At 43.4% G+C, this 18995-nt stretch overlaps 1 protein-coding gene across 1 annotated transcript; it reads right to left on the reverse strand.

The window, feature by feature from the left end:
• Nucleotides 1–1526: 1526 nt before the first annotated feature.
• Nucleotides 1527–3593, reverse strand: LOC142612113 (uncharacterized). Its single transcript, XM_075784236.1, has 4 exons — nt 3048–3593; nt 2571–2996; nt 2410–2519; nt 1527–1710 (listed from the first exon to the last, which is right to left on the reverse strand). The coding sequence occupies exons 1-4, from the start codon at nt 3591–3593 to the stop codon at nt 1527–1529; spliced, it is 1266 nt and encodes a 421-aa protein (XP_075640351.1).
• Between the last annotated feature and the right edge of the window lie 15402 nt (nt 3594–18995).

An 18995-nucleotide genomic window follows, 5' to 3' on the forward strand; every position in this document is an offset into this window, starting at 1 on the left:
CTGAAGGATAAGGAAAAGGAGGTGACGGACGCCAGGAATCAGCTTCGTGATGCCAAAGAAGAGGCGATCGGGGAGTATCGTGACTCCGACCTTCTTTTAGCAGAGCTTGGGAGCTCCTTTGCTGACGGGTTTGATGATGCCCTCCGTCAGGTCAAAGCCTCATATCCTGATCTGGACGTGTCCCATGTCTCCATAGATGCCCAAGGGCAGACACTAGCTCACTCCGTCCATTCAAAGAGTACAGAAGATGTGTTTGCCGTCACTGCTCCTCTTGTGGATGAAGGCCAGACTCTTGCTCAAGATCAACTAGACGAAAACCAGAAACTTGAAAGCACTCCCCCCAAGCATCATCAGCAGTATTTTTTTTTTTTTTTGAATGTTAAGGACAAAATTTTAACCGTCGTAATTTGTTTTGTTGAACCGTCGCAATTTGTTTGTGGACATATTTCTTGTAAAATTTAACTAGCTTATTCGCTTGCTTTTATCCGTCGTGCATTTTTTAATTTATTGCTCGTACAATAGATAATCTAATCATGTCGTAGGGGTCCATCCACTATGTGGACATTGTATATTTTTACCCTTATTGGATTATCCGTCCATTATGTGGACTATTTTTCACCTTTGTAGGATGATCCGTCCACTATGTGGACATTGTATATTTTTACCCTTATTGGATTATCTGTCCATTATGTGGACTGTTTTTCACCTTTGTAGGATGATCTGTCCACTATGTGGACTATATTTTTATCCTCATTGGATTATCCGTCCATAATGTGGACTATTTTTCATCCTTGTAGAATGATCCGTCCACTATGTGGACTTAACATATTTTCATCCTTTTTTGGATAATCCGTCCACTATGTGGACAACATATTTTCATCCTTTTTGGATGATCCGTCCACTGTGTGGATATTTTCATCCTTTTTTGGATGATCCGTCCACCGTATGGACTTGACGTATTTTCATCCTTTTTTGGATGATCCGTCCACTGTGTGGACTTGACATAATTTCATCCTTTTTGGATGATCCATCCATTGTGTGGACAACATATTTTCATCCTTTTTGGATGATCCGTCCACTGTGTGGACTTGATAGATTGTGAGCAAAACATGCGTTTCTGAATAAAACTCTTCTTATTATAACAGACTGGTAGACTATTGTTCATAGAAAATAGTAAAAAAACTGTCTTTAGGAAGTAAAAATCATGACTAAATAAACTAGAAATGAGGAGGTAAATGTTGCTGTTGTCTTTTGCCCTTTGTCTACTGGTAGTATTTTTTCAGATGCTCCGTGTTCCATGGATGACTCAGCTTTCTTCCGTCTAGTGTCTCTAAGTAGTACATTCCTTTCCTATGCCATGAGGTGATCCTGTATGGTCCTTCCTAGTTAGGACCCAATTTTCCTTGGGAGACATCCTTTGTTGCACCGAGTACTTTTCTTAGGACTAGATCTCCCACCTGGAAATCCTTGTGCCTAACCTTGGAGTTGTAATGCTTTGCCATCAGGTCTTGGTATCGCACTAATCTCTATGCAGCTGTGGCTCTAACTTCGTCCACAAGGTCGAGCTGTAAACGCAAAGCTTCGTCATTCTTGCTCTTATCGTAGTTCTCCACGCGGTAGCTTGTTAACCCTACCTCTGCCGGTATGAGAGCCTCACTACCATAAGCCAATTGAAACGGTGTTTCCCCTATCGGTGTTCTCACCGTTGTCCTGTACGCCCATAAAACACTTGGTAATTCGTCTGGCCATATGGCCTTTGCCCCCTCGAGCCGGGTCTTGAGAATTTTAAGCAAGAACCGGTTCGTGACTTTAACCTGTCCGTTGGCCTGCGAGTGGGCGGGTGATGAGTAGTGATTCTTGATCCCTAGCTAAGAACAAAAGTCTCTAAATGCGTCGTTGTCAATTTGTTTCCCGTTGTCCAAAACAAGCACCCTCGAAATTCCATACCTGCAAATAATACTTCTCCATACAAAATTACGGATGTTCTTCTCCGTGATAGTGGCCAGAGCCTCTGCTTCTACCCATTTGGTGAAGTAGTCAATACCAACCACTAAGAACTTCAGCTGCCTCACCGCTGTTGGGAACGGACCCATGATGTCTAAACCCCATTGTGCAAATGGCCATGGGGCCGTCATAGGGGTAAGTTCTTCCATTGGCTACCTTATGAAATTGCCAAATCGTTGGCACTTGTCGCAAGCTCTAACGTATGTGTGGGCATCCTTCTGCATTGTTGGCCAGTAGTATCCCACTCAGAGTAGCTTGTACACTAAAGATCTTGATCCAGAATGGTTTCCACAAACTCCTTCATGGATCTCTCTCATTACATAGTCTGCTTCTTCGTGGCCGAGGCATCTTAGATATGGTCGGGAGAATCCTCTTTTGTATAGGACGTCTTTAATCAAGACGAACCGGGCAGCTTTAACCTTCAACTTCCTTGCATCCTCTTTATTGTCGGGTAGCTTGCCTTCCTTGAGATACGCCACTATTGGAGCCGTCCAACAATGCTCATTGCTTACCTCCTGCATGCTAATGTCATCTAATAATGATGAGAGTTGGACGAAGGACAATACCTGTTTAGGGATGATCATGGGTTCAGCCGAAGCTGTCTTTGCGAGTCGGTCGGTTTCTTGGTTCTCCTCTCTTGGGATTTGAATCATCTTGAATTGGAGATTATTCGTTCGACCCTTTACTTCCTCAAGATACCTTTTCATCCTTTCATTCTTGCAATCATAGCTCCCATTAACCTGACTGGCCACGATTCGAGAATCGGAGTAGACGATCGCACTCTTAGCTCCTGCCGCTATCGCAAGGTCCAGTCCCGCTACCAAGGCCTCGTACTCCGCTTCGTTGTTAGTAGTAGCGAAGTCCAGACAGATAATGCATTCGATCTTGTCTCCTTCCGGGGTGTGGAGTACAACTCCAACACCTCCAGCATGCTTATTGGAAGATCCGTCTGTATGAACTCTCCATATGGGCGTCTCTTCTGCCCCCTGATCCTTTGTGGTAGTGAATTCAGCAACGAAGTTTGCCAATATCTATCCTTTCACTGCTGCCCATGGTTGATATCGAATATCGAACTCACTCAGCTCAATTGCCCATAGCGCCATCCGTCCAGCAACTTCGGGACTACTCATTGCTCTCCATAAGGGTTTATCTGTCAGGACATTTATGGTATGCGCTTGAAAGTATGGTTTGAGCTTCCGAGCTGCGGTCACAAGAGCAAACGTGAGTTTTTCCATCCGAGGGTACCTCTCTTCTACTCCTCTCAGCGTCCGGCTTATAAAGTACACAGGCTTTTGTACCTTTCCTTCTTCTTTAATAAGTGTTGCACTGACCGCGGCTAAGGAGACGGCAAGGTACAAGAACAATTCTTCCCCCGGCATAGATGGGCTAAGCAACGACGGAGCGGAGAGATACATCTTTAATTCTTCAAATGCCTTTTGGCACTCATCTGTCCATTCGAATGGTCTCTTCAGTGTGCGGAAGAATGGGAGGCAATTGTCCGTTGCTCTTGATACGAACCTGTTCAAGGCTACTATCTTCCCGGTCAAGCTTTGTACTTCCTTTACCGCCCTTGGAGGAGATAGTTCCATGATCGCCTTTACTTTTTCTGGGTTGACTTCAATGCCTCTCTGGGATACCATAAATCCTAAGAATTTTCCTGCGGTTACTCCGAACGCGCATTTGTTCAGATTCAGCTTCATTTTGTATGATCGAAGAGTATTGAAAGTCTCCTGGAGGTCCCTCAGGTGATCAGACACCCGCACACTTTTTACCAACATATCATCTACGTAAACCTGCACGTTTCTGCCAATTTGGTGCGCGAACATCTTGTTCATCAATCTCTGATATGTGGCCCCTACATTTTTAAGCCGAAAGGCATTACCTTGTAGCAGAAAAGCCCCTAACTCGTTACAAACGAGGTTTTCTCTTGATCAGCCTTATCCAATTTGATTTGATTGTAGCCGGAGAAGGCATCCATGAAGCTAAAAAGTTCATGCCTTGCGGTGGAGTCTACTAGGGTGTCAATACGTGGGAGTGGGTAACTATCCTTAGGGCAGGCCCTATTCAGATCTGTGAAGTCAACACACATTCTCCACTTTCCGTTGGCCTTCTTGACCATTACTACATTTGCCAACCAATCAGGGTAGTACACCTCGCGTATGAAGTCTGCTTCTTGTAGCTTCCGTACTTCTTCTGCTATGGCTCGATCTCGTTCGGGGGTGAACACTCGTTTCTTCTGTCGGACAGGAGAGAAAGAGGGTGACACGTTCAACCTGTGAACTATGACCGTTGGGTCTATCCCCGACATATCCTCGTGACTCCATGCAAAGACATCTTGATTTTCTATGAGGAACAATGCAAGCACTTGTCAGACTGTTTGGTTGGCCAAGGTGCCGATCCTTGTGGTTCGTTCTGGCCTATAATCATCCAGTTGTACTTCTTCTAACTCTTCCACCGGTTCAACCACCGCCCTTTGTTCCTCGATGCTCATTGCTTGTAGGTGGTCATCCATTTCCATCATGGCGATGTAACATTCCCGTGCAGCCACCTGATTTCCGCGCAGCTCTCCAACTCTGTATTCGGTGGGGAATTTGACCATTAGATGGTAGGTAGAGGTAACAACCTTCCATGCATTGAGAGTGGGCCGTCTAAGGATGGCGTTATAAGCAGAAAAGTAGTCGACCACCAGAAAAGCTACATCCTTGGTTATTTGCTGTGGGTAATCCCCGACCATCACAGACAACGTGACGACACCCAAAGGGTAGACCCTTGTCCCTCCGAAGCCAACAAAGGGTGCATTTTTTGGGACCAGTCGTTCTCTACCAATCCTCATTTGCTGGAACGCGGGGTAGTAGAGGATATCCGCTGAGCTTTCGTTGTCCACCAAAACTCGATGCATGTTGTAGTCCCCTGCCCATATGCTAACGACGAGCGCGTCGTCATGTGGGTGGTGAAGGCGTTGCGCATCTTCTTCCGAAAACCCGATGCTGGGGTTATCTCGTCGTGTCACTTTCAGTGAGGAACCTGTCGACTGGACACTTTAAACCATCCGTAAATAGGTCTTTCTGGCCTTTTTGGATAACCCTGCTGAAGTAGTGCCCCCTACAATCATCCATATGTCTCCTACGGCCGGTCTGGGACGTTCACTCTCCCGTCGTTGATTTTGTTCCTGGAGTTGATCTGTTCTCTCCTTCCTCACAAATCTCTGCAACCTTCCTTGCCTAATAAGGGCTTCAATTTATTATTTTAAATCATAACAGTCCGTCGTATCGTGGCCATGATCGCCATGAAAACGGCAGTATCTGTCTTTTGGCCTCTTATTCGGATCTCCCTTCAGCTTATCGAGAAACGTCAGGGTTCCTTCATCTTTGATCTGCATTAACACTTGGTCGATTGGGGCTGTGAGAGGGGTGAAGTTCGTGAATCTTCCAGTAGGCGGTTTGGGTCGTCAATCTTCTCATCATTCTCCGGTTCTAGCCATCTTTCGTCCCTTATCCGATCGTATATCCTCCTGCCTTTCCCTTTTTCTAGGTTTTTCCTCTCGAGCCAGCAAGGCATCCTCTGCATTCATGTACTTCGCTGCCCTGTAAAACACTTCGGACATAGTCTTTGGGTCGTTCTTGTACAGAGAAAACAAAAACTTACCCTTTCGCAGCCCGTTTGTGAACGCTGCTACAAGTATCTTGTCATCTACCTCGTCTATCGAAAGGGCTTCCTTGTTAAAGCGGGCTATGTATGATCTTAAAGTCTCGTCTTCTCGTTGCCTAATGTTCATCAGACACGTAGTAGACTTCTTATGCCAGTGACTCCCAATAAAGTGTGATACAAACTGTGCGCCCAATTCCTTAAAAGTGTCGATGGAATTAGGTGTCAGCCTACTATACCAGTCCCTTGCAGGCCCTTTCAATGTGGTGGGAAAAGCCCTACACATGATTTCATCCGGTACACCCTGAAGATGCATTAAGGTCTTGAAAGATTCCAAGTGATCCAATGAATCCTTGGATCCGTCGTAATTCTCCACCTAAGGCATGTGAAACTTTGGGGGTAGGGGGCATGAACTTATGAGCGCTATGAAAGGCGAATTTGTTCTATGGACTAGGTCGTCCAAGTCGCTGGAGATTCTTCCTCTGAGGGCATTCATCATCACATCCATACGTTCCCTCATCTCCTGCATCTCAGCTGTTATGTGAGTTGGTAAGGTGTCCGAGATGGATGGCCGGTTGGTCTCCTGCCGCTCTGGTCTAGTTAGAGCGTTGCTACCCTCAGGCCTTCCGCGTTCCTCCCCTCCGCACTGGCACCTTCCTGGTCTTCCTCTGGTGCGCTTGGGTGTGCATTCCTTTGCCGCAGTTGCTATTCTAAATCATGATTCTGCTTGGTTAGGCGCTCAACTACCGCCGCAAGCATTTGGACTTGCCTCTCTAGAGATGTGGCGTGCGGTTCATCGCCTTGATTGTTGGTTGTTGCCATCAATCGAGTGAGTACCATGCAACTTTTTGTCTCAAGGATAGAACAAAGGCTAAACAATTTTCCCACAGACGGCGCCAACTGATGATGCCGAAGAAATCACCAGTAAGCTGTAAGCACTCCTAAACCGAAACAACACCTGCAAAAAGAAAAGAGAAGACCTAACAGAAAGCACTGGTGTGGTGCCGGCCAAAAACCCTTCGAAGGTCAAGTTAAAGTCCTTTACAACCCTAGAGTGCTAGAGTTGAGTTAATTATGCGTACCTTGATTTACAAGGGTTTTGGGGTATTTATATTGGTGTAGGGTTATCATCCACGCCTTGGCTAGGAAACCCTTTACTTTTAGGATAATACTTCTTTCCTTATAGCGTTCTTTTCCATATAGGAGTCTTTTGATTATGGTCAAACGTGTAACGCAAGAACTCCTTTTATTCACATTTGTGTGGAGATCAAGCAAAGCCATATCAAACTTATCACGAGATGCAAGTTGATTCCGATTAGGAACCCATGAAGCCTAATCAATACCGATGGAGACCAAATGTTACAACCGTCCACTACTTGTCCTTGTAGTATTGATCCGTCGACCCTTTCCATGTCAACACCGTTCCGTCGTGCTTTACGAAGAGAGATCCGTCTCCTACTTTATCCTCTTCAAGCAACATTCTTCTTAATTTGAGGTACATCTTAGAACTTTTAGTCCATAAAATTTTATAAACATTACAATCTCTTATTAGATTTCAAGGTCATGGAATTTGCCAATCTAAATCCTAACAATCTCCTTCTTTGGTAATGTTGTGACCATCTCATTTCTCTTTCAATCTTTTCATTTGTTCATATGTGAGTTCTAAAGAAATGTGCTTGGTCATTTTTGGTTTCCTTCAATTGTAAAACTTCCTCTCTAACTAGACTTTTTATATTCCTTGTCTTTGAGCTAGAAGATGTGATCATGGTATTGTTGCAAAAGGAATGTGTTTATCTCGCTTTTCAAAAGTTCCTCGGTTGTTTATTTTAGTTTGTCAAAATTTGAGATTTGCATTGGTCAACTTTATTATTGACACTAGTTGCAAACTCACGCAATACATGAGAAAATATAATATAATTATTTTATAAGAATATATGTAAAATTTGCTGATTACATAATGCATTTTTTATATAAAATATTTTCTATTTTTTATAATGTATAATGTAATGGAATATATAATGTATTTTGCATTTAAGAATAATTTAATAAAAAGACTTAAATTACATGATTTAATTATTATAATAAAAAGACTTAAATTACAATAATTTAAATGTGCACCCCCATTCTATGGACAACATGTAACATGTTATATTAAGTTTAAATTACTATTTAAATTTAGAATTGAAGTATATATTTCTTTCTTTCCAAATATAAGTGTAAGAACACAATTCAAATTCCCAATCTAAGGTTGGAAATGGGCTTGAAAGGCCCTTTTGCAATAAATTTGTAGAGAGTGGGTTTGTAATCTAGTTCTCAAGGATGGTTTTAAATAACATAGAAAAGAACGGGCTCCGGGCCCAATGGCACGAAATAAAGAGTTATTTGTAAGAGTATAACTAAAAGCTCCTCCTCGGACACAATCCAAGGATAGTTTATAATATTGCTTCCTAAGGTTGGTTACAATTGTAGATTATCATATACTATTGTCTTTATTCTTTACAGAAAGAAGCCCTCCCCTTGATCCAAAGGTCTTTCCCTTTATTTATACTTCTTCTTCTTCTCTTTATCATCTTCCACCTCATGGTTGTAACGCTGGCTTGGGATATTTGTCCCATCAATTCTCCTCCAAAGTCCGCTGGGGTCAGGGACCAAGTTCCAAACCTCATGCTCAGGTCCCATCTTTCCATCTATGCAGTCAGTATATCAATTACAGAGCTTTTAATGTATGGGCGGTGGTAGCAGCTTTACCTTAGATATTCCACCGCTCTTCCTATTGTCCTCCACATGTACTGTGTCTTCTCGTACTCATAGGATTTCTTATAACATAGCCCGGGTACACTAAACCTCTCTTCTTATGACCTCGGCTTAAAAACCCAAGGACAAATATATTCCTCAAACGTAATTGGTCACTCGTTTATCATATCTTTACTTGACATTTTCTTTATGAGGTACATTCATGTACTCCTAGATCATTTGATGTCCTCGGATTTGGGTTTTTAGCCCAAAAGACTTTGTTGGGCCATCCTTGGTAAATTACTGGGCCCAATGCCCCTACAATAACCCCTCAAGATTCTTTATTTCTTCACCTCGGGAGGAAAAGAGGATCTCGACTTAAATCTCCTTTTTGTCTTGCGGATTTTTGGCAATATTGCTGACGAGGACAATGACTTTTGAATTGCCCGTCGCATGTTCCCGATGCTCCGGCATGTGAAGCACCCCTGAATTAATTTTTGGCATCTCTATGTCCCCCATGTTTCAACGATGTGACACATATCCAACGGTTGAGAGCCATTCCTGGGTTGAGGCGGGAATTCTCCCACTTCATAACTCCTTTTGATATATAAATACTAATTTTCTTCAAATCTTTCACACTACAATAACCTTATAACGTACCTGCCACATTTGCTACCTTCACGTGCCTTCTCATTTTACCAAATACTTTGTCCGAGGTGACCGTGCCTTCTTCTTTTTTTAAAGTAAGTTCTCTCATACTCTCTCCCCTTCTTGTCAGCTCTTTGTTTCTTTTGTTTTCTTTCTTTCCCTTTCTTTTTCTTTTTCTCTGTATCTTTCGTCCTCGGCATAGTTCTTTTTTAGTTTCTTCGCACCCCCCTTTTTCAAAGATGGGTAGATTTGTGTCCCTAGTGGATTCAAACGAAAAAATAGAACAGTTCAAGGCTAAGTACCGAATCCCCTCAGACGTATCTATTAGGTACTGTAACGAGGAGGAATATTTTGAAAAAAGAAAAATAGGGGAGGTAGTAATCCCGATGATTGCATTCATCGAAGGGGGAATGAGAATCCCCATGGGAACCGTGACTAGGGATTACCTTAGGGCTTTTAGATTAACTCCCACCCAGTGCGCCCCAAATCTCTTTAGGATCTTAGGTTCCATAGACGCTTTAAACGAGAGGATGAACCTAGGGCTCACTCATCACGACGTGAACTGGGTTTATAACCTCCATTACCTGACAAAGAAAGACGAATATTACCTAAAATCTAGATACCCAGAAGTTAGGCTAATTCAGTGTCTGCCCGAATCTAATAAGGGTCTAAAAAACGACTTCCTGATCGTATCAGGAAATTGGCACGACAGCTTACCCTGTCCGACAAGGGAGGGGACTCCAGGTGAAGTTTTTGGTTTTTTATCTAGAACCCTAAAAACCATTATTATATATTTTTTCTTTTTTTTTGTCTTCTTATTTATTCTTACCCTTTTCCCTTTGGATAATTCTACAGATCCACACGCAGCGGATCGTCATCCTTTCCTTATCGATTTTGGACGTTTGGACAGGATCCTACAAGCCGAAGTTTTTGTGCATACTGACAGCCAACTCCGAGCGGCTCATCTCATCCTCGGCTACAATCCAATTTCCAAAGCCTTTCAGCCACCGAAGTGCATGATCAAAGCCAAGGACCCCCGCCTTCCTCGGATTAGCGTTGTCGTTTTCCTGCTACCGGAAGGGGCTCCTATTCCCCAAGGTACTCTGATCACTCAACAAATACAACCACCACAACCTGTTCTAGTTGGGATTCCCTTAGTCCCTATTCCCACACAATCCGTACTTGGTGAAGCCACATCTTCCCATCCTACTGTAAAGGAAGAAGAAAACATCGTTGAGGTATCTGATTCCGAGGATGAGTTTGAGGTTTTTAACCAACCCCACTCTCCCAAAGACTCAATTTCTATCCTCGGCACCTCTTCACAAGTCTTGCCAGCCATTGTTCACCAATCCGATAACATGGGCATTCAGCGCAAGGTCAAGCCCAGTTTAAAAGATGTGCTTGAGGGTCACACAGGCTCTCAAGAGCCTCCTAAGGAACTGCGCCCTAGGGCCCAAGATAAGGGTGCTGACAAAGGCCCTGAGTCTAGGCTCCCTCCTCCTCCTCCTCCTCCCCAAACTCAACGTACCAATCCGGCTGACCTTTAAAGGAAAAGGGATCAGCAGAAGGGAAAGGAAGTGATGGAGGTAAGGAAGGGCTCTCTTTCTAAAGAGCCCGAGATTGAAAAGGGTAGTAAGCAGGCCCGCACGATGCAGACCAGGTCGGACAAAAGGACCGAATCGCAGGTGACTGTGCAGGCTCCTCTATGGCTCCCTGACATGACCATGGACGACCGGGCTATTACCGTGAAGGGGTCCATCAGAGACTCTGATGAGGGGACTACTGCGTGCGTGGCAGACCCATTGGAGCAAGCGTTGCTGCTCCCTGAGGACATGGGTGAGCTCAGAAAGAAAAGAGACCACAATGTCTTCATGATTTTGAAGAAGGAGCTTGCGATGGTAAGTTTTTCTTCTAAGCCTTATCTATTTTTATTGTATATATATATATATATATATATATATATATATATATATATATATATATATATATATATATATATATATATTTTATAAAACTTACACACACACACACATATATATATATATATATATATTGTTCACAGGCTGTTCAATCTGCCCATAGGGCAGAAGAGATTGCCATCAGCTCATACAAGTCTCTGAGGGACGAGGAATCAAGGCGTGAAGCCGCCCAAAGGATCTCAGACATTCAGAAGAAGAAGCTGCAGGTTGTCTCAGCCAAGTTGGTTAAGGCAGAGAGTGAAAGGTCAGGTTTAGAGGCTGATCTCAAAACAACCACTAAACAAGTCGAGGACTAGCGACTGATGCTCCGACACGCCAACGAGAACCTCGCTGCAGCACAAAAGCTTATTGAAGATCTGAAAAAAGATCTGAAGGAGTCTGAGAGGGTTAAAGAGGAGGCCATCAAGGGCAAAAAGAAAGCCCTTGAAGAAAAGGAAAGAGCTGAAAAGGCAAAAGAAGAGGCTGAAAATTCAAAGGAGCTAGCTGAACAAGAAGGTTATGAGATAGGTGTGAAGGAGATCACGGAAACCTTCAAGGCTCAGGTTCCCGAGGTATGTAGACATTACTGCCTCCAAGTGTGGAACGAGGCACTTTCCCAAGCTGGGGTTGATGCTTCTTCTACTCTTTAGAAAGTAGAGAGTGTCTACTATCCTCCAGCAATTCGAGCTTCTGACGTTCCTCAAGCTGACAATGAAGTTGCCCAGGTATCATCTGAGGATAAGAGAGGTGAACAGTCCGAACACTCAGCTCTTTCTGAAGATCTCCTCAAGCCAGTTGATCCAATACAAGAGAAGGCACTAGAAGACATACAGCCTTCAAGTGACCTTCAGGAATCTTCCAAGGATGAGCTGGGTGACCAAGCAAATCCATTAACTTTGAAGGATGATTCCAAAGGCAAAGGAATTGCCGATGAGGCCTCGGTGCAGCTCCCACCTCCTCAAGACCCTAAAGGCCCTCTGAAGATAAAATTGAAGCAGTGACTGCTTTTCCTTAGTTTTGGTTTTTTTTCTTTATTTTCTGCTAAGTGTAATTTCGCAAGTTCCTTGTAATTACAAAATACTTTCTGAATCTACTACAAGTGCAAGTTCTTTTTTGTTTGATGGCCTTCACTTTTTTTTTGTTTTGCCATATCTTTAGAACAATAATCCTTTCACCCTTATTAATTTACTAAAGTCAAAGCCAAAAACTGGATCAAACTTGATACTATAGGCAGGTTCAATATGCTAGGAGATGCATTAAGTGATGCTCATGGATTTCTTATCCATTTATCACTATCTCAGGGAGACTTTTAAGCAGTTGATTTTTCATTTAGACCTCTAGTTTGATTTATGTCAAATATATGAAATAAGGTATATGGTCTAATGACCTAGGCATACCAAGCTTTGATACTTTAAGAAAAAGAAAAGGAATGTTAATTTTCCCAAAGTAGATAGTCTGAGGACCAGACATAACTAAGGTTCTGTTTAATACTTGGTAAAAAATATTAATTTAGACGAGGTATGTGGTCTGAGGATCCTGGCACACCAAGCTTTAGTTTGATACTTAGATGAAAACAATTGAAATGTTAATTTTCCCAAAGTAGATGATTTCAGGACCAGACACAACTAAGGTTCTGTTTAACACTTGATAAAAAATATCAATTTAGACGAGGTATGTGGTCCGAGGATCCAGGCACACCAAGCTTCAGTTTGATACTTAGATGAAACAGTTGAAATATTAATTTTCCCAAAGTAGATGATCCGAGGACCAGACATAACTAAGGTTCTGTTTAACACTTAATAAAAAATATCAATTTAGACGAGGTATGTGGTCCGAGGATCCAGGCACACCAAGCTTCAGTTTGATACTTAGATGAAACAGTTGAAATGTTAATTTTTCCAAAGTAGATGATCCGAGGACCAGACATAACTAAAGTTCTGTTTAACACTTGATAAAAAAATATCAATTTAGACAAGGTATGTGGTCCGAGGATCCAGGCACACCAAGCTTCAGTTTGATACTTAGATGAAACAGTTGAAATGTTAATTTTCCCAAAGTAGATGATCCGAGGACCAGACATAACTAAAGTTCTGTTTAACACTTGATAAAAAATATCAATTTAGACGAGGTATGTGGTCCGAGGATCCAGGCACACCAAGCTTCAGTTTGATACTTAGATGAAACAGTTGAAATGTTAATTTTTCCAAAGTAGATGATCCGAGGACCAGACATAACTAAGGTTCTATTTAACACTTGATAAAAAATATCAATTTAGAAGAGGTATGTGGTCCGAGAATCCAGGCACGCCAAGCTTCAGTTTGATATTTAGATGAACGAAGATAATGAACGCAATGCAGTTTTTAACAAAAATGGCCGAAGGGCCTTTCATTTAATAATAGTACCTTCGTAGGTTATTTACATTCCAAAGACATTGTACAACATGTTCGTCCAAATCCTCAAGATTGTAAGCCCCTATTCCTGCAACCGAAGTAATACAATAAGGTCCTTCCCAATTGGGCCCTAGTTTTCCCCATGCTGGGTTCTTTGTTGTGCCTAAAACTTTCCTCAAAACCAAGTCGCCAGGTGCAAGAGGTCGCAACTTTACATGAGAATCATACCCATGTTTGAGCTTATGTTGATAATAAGCTAGTTGAACCATGGCATTCTCCCGTCGTTCCTCAACTAAGTTTAAATTTCTCCTTAATAGATCATCGTTGCTATCTGGAACGAATGAGCTTTTCTTTAGGGTTGGGAACCTAGTTTCTAGGGGTATTACTGCCTCGGCTCCATAAGTCATGGAGAAGGGCGTTTCTCCTGTGGATCTTCGTGGGGTAGTTCGATATGTCCACAAGACATGTGGCAGTTCTTCCACCCACCTTCCCTTAGCGTCACCCAACCTTTTTTTGAATCCATTAACTATCACTTTATTGACGGCCTTGGCTTGGCCATTCCCTTGAGGGTAAGCTGGAGTGGAATATCTATTCGTGATGCCCAGATCACAACAATATTTCATAAAGGCTTTGCTATCAAATTATAAACCATTATCTGAAATGAGAGTATGAGGGATGCCAAACCTGGTAACAATGTTTTTCCATACAAATTTTTTCGCTTCCATGTCTCTGATATTCGATAATGGCTCAGCTTCAACCCATTTGGTAATATAATCTGTTCCGACGAGGAGCCATCGCCTGTTTCCTGTTGCTTTTGGGAAAGGTCCAACAATGTCCAAGCCCCATTGAGCAAAAGGCCAAGGGCTAGATAGAGGATTAAGGACACCTCCTGGTTGATGTATGTTTAAAGCGAATCTTTGACATTGGTCACACTTCTTCGCATAATCCTGCGCCTCCCTCTGCATATTGGGCCACCAATAGCCCTGAGTAAGGACTCTATGAGCCAAAGACCTTCCCCCAGTGTGACTTCCACAAATCCCTTCATGCAACTCTTCCAAAAGTAACTCCGTTGCCTCGGGGTGCATACATAACAAATATGGTCCCGAAAAAGAGCGTTTGTATAATTTCTGGTCCTCGGATAACCAAAACCGAGTTGCTTTCCTGCGAATTTTATCTGCTTCGACTTTTTTTTTAGGCAAGATATCATCTTTGAGAAAAGTTACTATTTGATCCATCCAACTAGGCCCTGTCCTAATTTGAAGAATTCGAGTGACGTTACCATTCGTCTTAGCAGGTTTCAACAGATTTTCAACAAGGATAACCCGCGGTAGGCTTTGCGCCGAGGATGTTGCGAGTGTGGCTAATGAATCGGCATGGGTATTCCAACATCTAGATACATGTAATAAAGAAAAAGACTCAAATTTAGATTGCATACATCTGACTTGGGTTAGGTATCCTTGCATTCTTGAATCTCTTGCTTCTAGCTTCCCTTCTACTTGGCCTACCACCAATAATGAATCCGAGAACATTTGTACCATCTTCCCTTCCATTTTATGAACCATGTTCATCCCTGCAAGGATGGCCTCATATTCTACTTCGTTGTTAGTGGCCGAGAACCCCAATCTCAAAGATTTCTCAAAAGTAATTCCCTCCGAGGATACCAAAACTAGTCCCACACCAAATCCTCTCTGATTTGCTGCTCCATCAACGTGCACTTTCCATAACGGAGGCTCTTTGCATGAAATCATGCCTATTGATTTTTTACCCACACCTGATCCTTCAATATATTCTTCTAATGAGGGCTCAGTAAATTCTGCCACAAGATCCGCAATGACTTGCCCCTTTATAGAGGTGCAAGGCATATACTTGATGTCAAAAGCTTCTAGGATAGTGCCCCATTTCGCAATTCTTCCCATATAATCTGCACTCTGAAGTATAGATTTGAGAGGGAGTTGTGTAAGGACAACCACCGTATGGGATTGGAAGTAATGAGGAAGCCTTCGTGTAGCATGCACCACCGCTAAAATAGCTTTCTCCAGTGGCAAATAACTCACCTCGGCTTCATGCAAAGACTTGCTTACATAATAAACTGGCCTCTAGATATTACTATCATCTCGTATAAGAACCAAACTAACTGCATGATTAGCTACTGCAATATATGCAAACAGAATTTCATCAATTTCTGGCCGAGACGTAATGGGTGGTTGCGAGAGATACTCTTTAAGCTGTTGAAAAGCCACCGCACACTCCTCGGTCCATTTAAAACCCTTCCATTTATTCAACAACTGAAAGAAAGGCCTACATCTGTCCGCGGACCGAGATATAAATCGGTTGAAGGCAGCGGTCATACCTGTTAGTCTCTATACTTCTTTAGGATTCCGAGGTGGGTGTAAGTTGTTAATGGCCTTAACCTGAGTAGGATTCACCTCAATTCCTCGGTGAGTTACCATATAGCCTAGAAACTTGCCCGATCCCACACCAAAAGAACATTTAGAGGCATTAAGTCGCAACTTATACTCTCTTAGCATTTGAAAAGTGTTGCTCAGATCTTCCAAATGCGTAGAAACTGCTTTACTCTTTACCACCATATCATCCACATATACCTCAATAGTCTCTCCCAGCTGTGTCTCAAACATTCTCGTCATCATCCTTTGATAGGTAACCCCTGCGTTTTTCAAACCAAAGGGCATTACCTTATAATGGTAGTTTCCTGTGGGAGTGACAAATGCAGTCTTCTCCTGGTCCTCCACAGCTAAAGGTATTTGGTGGTAACCTTGGAAAGCGTCAAGAAAACTCATCCGAGGATGTCCAACAGTAGCGTCCACCAATTGATCAATCCAAGGCATTGGGAAAAAGTCCTTCGGGCAAGCTTTGTTCAAATCTGTGAAGTCCACACAAACTCTCCATTTTCCATTCTTCTTTTTCACCACTACCGTATGGGCTAACCATTCAGGATAAAAAACTTCTTTGATAGCACCCGCCTTCTTGAGTTTCAGCACTTCCTCTTTCACAGCCTCGGAATGCTCTTTAGAGGACCGCCGAGGTGGTTGCCTCCTTGGTACTACAGCTGGATTGACCTTTAAATGATGACAAATGAAACTTGGATCAACTCTAGGGGCCTCATAAGCATTCCATGCAAATACGTCCATGATTTTTCTTAAAAACAAAATCAGCTCTTCCTTCTCCTCCTGTGGCAATTGAACCCCTACCTGAAATAACTTCTCAGGGTCGTCGTCTATGAGAATCTTCTCCAATTCCTCACATGCAAGTTCATCTACCTTGGCTGCGCCAAAATACTTTGATTGCTACGCCTTTCCGCTAGCTGAGGACGAGGACTCCGGCTCAGGTTGACGCAGAATTGCAGCCGTGATACATTGTCGAGCCACAGATTGACTCCCAAGTAGCTCCACCACCTGGTCTCCAGAATGAAACTTAACCTTAACATGCAAGGTTGAGGAAACAGCTCCCAACGCATGCAGCCAAGGTCTTGGCACAATTGCCGTGTAGGGAGAATAGTCATCCACCATGATGAAATCTACGTTTACCACCTCTGGGCCTGATTGTACAGGCAGTCTAATTTGCCGTTTTGGAACGACAACCTTTCCTTCGAAGCTTATCAAGGGTGAGTCATACGCCATAAGATCTTCAAGCTTTAATTTTAAACCTCTAAACAAGTCAGGGTACATGATATCTGCGCCACTGCCTTGATCGACCATCACCCTCTTCACATCATAGTCCCCTATTCTTAGGGTTACCACCAAGGCATCATCATGAGGCTGGCTAGTCCCCACTTTGTCCTCTTCCGAGAAACCTAAAACTGGTAGGATATTCTCCTTAATTCTCTTCGGCTGATCCCTTGACTCCTCGGCCAAAGTCCGAGCCACTGACATCACACTAAAGGGAGCTGAGCCAGTCCTTCCAGGTGCCGCAAAAATTACATTGATTGTACCTAGAGGAGGCCTTGACGAAGGGCCACCGTGGTTTGCCACTCCTGATTGGTTTCCTTGCCCATTAGGCTGATACAGGAATTGCTTTAGCTTTCCCTCTTTAACCAACTGCTCTAAATGATTCCACAGAGTGCGACAATCCTCGGTGGTGTGACCCCTCTCCTAGTGATAATGGCAATGGAGATTTTGGTTGCGTCTCAGAGGGTCCCCTGCCATCTTATTTGGCCATTTGAAGAAAGACACATGCCTGATTTTCTCCAACAGCTGCTGCACTGGTTCTTTGAAAACGGTGTTGACCACCTGTGGGGGCATATGACCAGCTTGTCTAGAAAAATCTCTTGTAGGCCTATTGTTGTTGTATCTGTCCGACCTGAAATCCCTCCTTTCCTGTGGGATAACCTTCGTCTTACCCTTCCCCTGCTGCTGATCTTCCTCAACCCTTTTGTACTCGTCGATGTGATCCATAAGCCGACGCACGCTTTTGACAAGCTTTTTCGTCAAAGACTTCCTTAAGTCATGCTCCGTCGATAGGCCGACCTTGAAGGTCCTTATCGCCACATCGTCGAAGTCCCCGTCAATTTCATTGAACATCTCCCAATACCTATCCGAATACATTCTTAAGGTTTCCCCATCCCTCGTGGCCATGGATAATAATGAATCCAATGGCCAAGGAACTCTACTGCACGTGATGAAGCGAGAACCAAATGCTCTAGTAAGCTCTTTGAAAGAGCTAATAGAGCCTACCCTCAAGCCATCAAACCGTCTCATGGCCACAGGCCCTAGGCTAGAGGGGAAGATCTTGCATATCAAGGTCTCATTCTTGGAATGTACTACCATTCTTTAGCTGAAATGGCTCACGTGCTCCACAGGATTCGTCCGGCCATTGTAAATAGTGAAGGCCAGTTGTGTGAAGCGCCGAGGTAACCTCCCTTCCTCCAGTCTACGCGTGAAGGGTGACTTGAAGATTTGGTGCAACGCCCTACCCATCGCATCATTTCCTAAGCCCTTAGAGGAGAAGTCCCTGCCATGCCTCCCATGCAGGTTGTCCTCCTCGGAAGAAAAAGATTCACCCGGGGGAGTCCTAGACCTCTGCCTGTAATTGTCATCCTCGGATCCTTCCGAAGAGGGGTCGGAGACCGAAGGAGTTCGCCTTCGCCTTTCGTGACGTAACTGTCTTTTCAGGCCGTCAATCTCTTTCTGCATGGCCTTGGTATTCCTCTCGTGAGGACCTCTACTTCCTCCTTGTGAATGACTCGTACTTCTGATAGTGTGCGTAGTATGTACACTACCTTCCCAGTTCTCTCCGTGATCAGGATGTAAGGAGTGATCCTCATGCTGGGAGCCTACGGACTCCGCACTGCGTTGTGGTCCTGAGCCCACCATGATGTTCTAAACTTCCTCAAAGACTAAATTCCCACAAACGGCGCCAATTGTAAGAACACAATTCAAATTCCCAATCTAAGGTTGGAAATGGGCTTGAAAGGCCCTTTTGCAATAAATTTGTAGAGAGTGGGTTTGTAATCTAGTTCTCAAGGATGGTTTTAAATAACATAGAAAAGAATGAGCTTCGGGACCAATGGCATGAAATAAAGAGTTATTTGTAAGAGTATAACTAAAAGCTCCTCCTCGGACACAATCCGAGGATAGTTTATAATATTGCTTCCTAAGGT

This window comes from Castanea sativa, chromosome 10, assembly GCF_040712315.1.
Source record: "Castanea sativa cultivar Marrone di Chiusa Pesio chromosome 10, ASM4071231v1".
In the NCBI taxonomy this organism is placed as follows: Eukaryota; Viridiplantae; Streptophyta; class Magnoliopsida; order Fagales; family Fagaceae; genus Castanea; species Castanea sativa.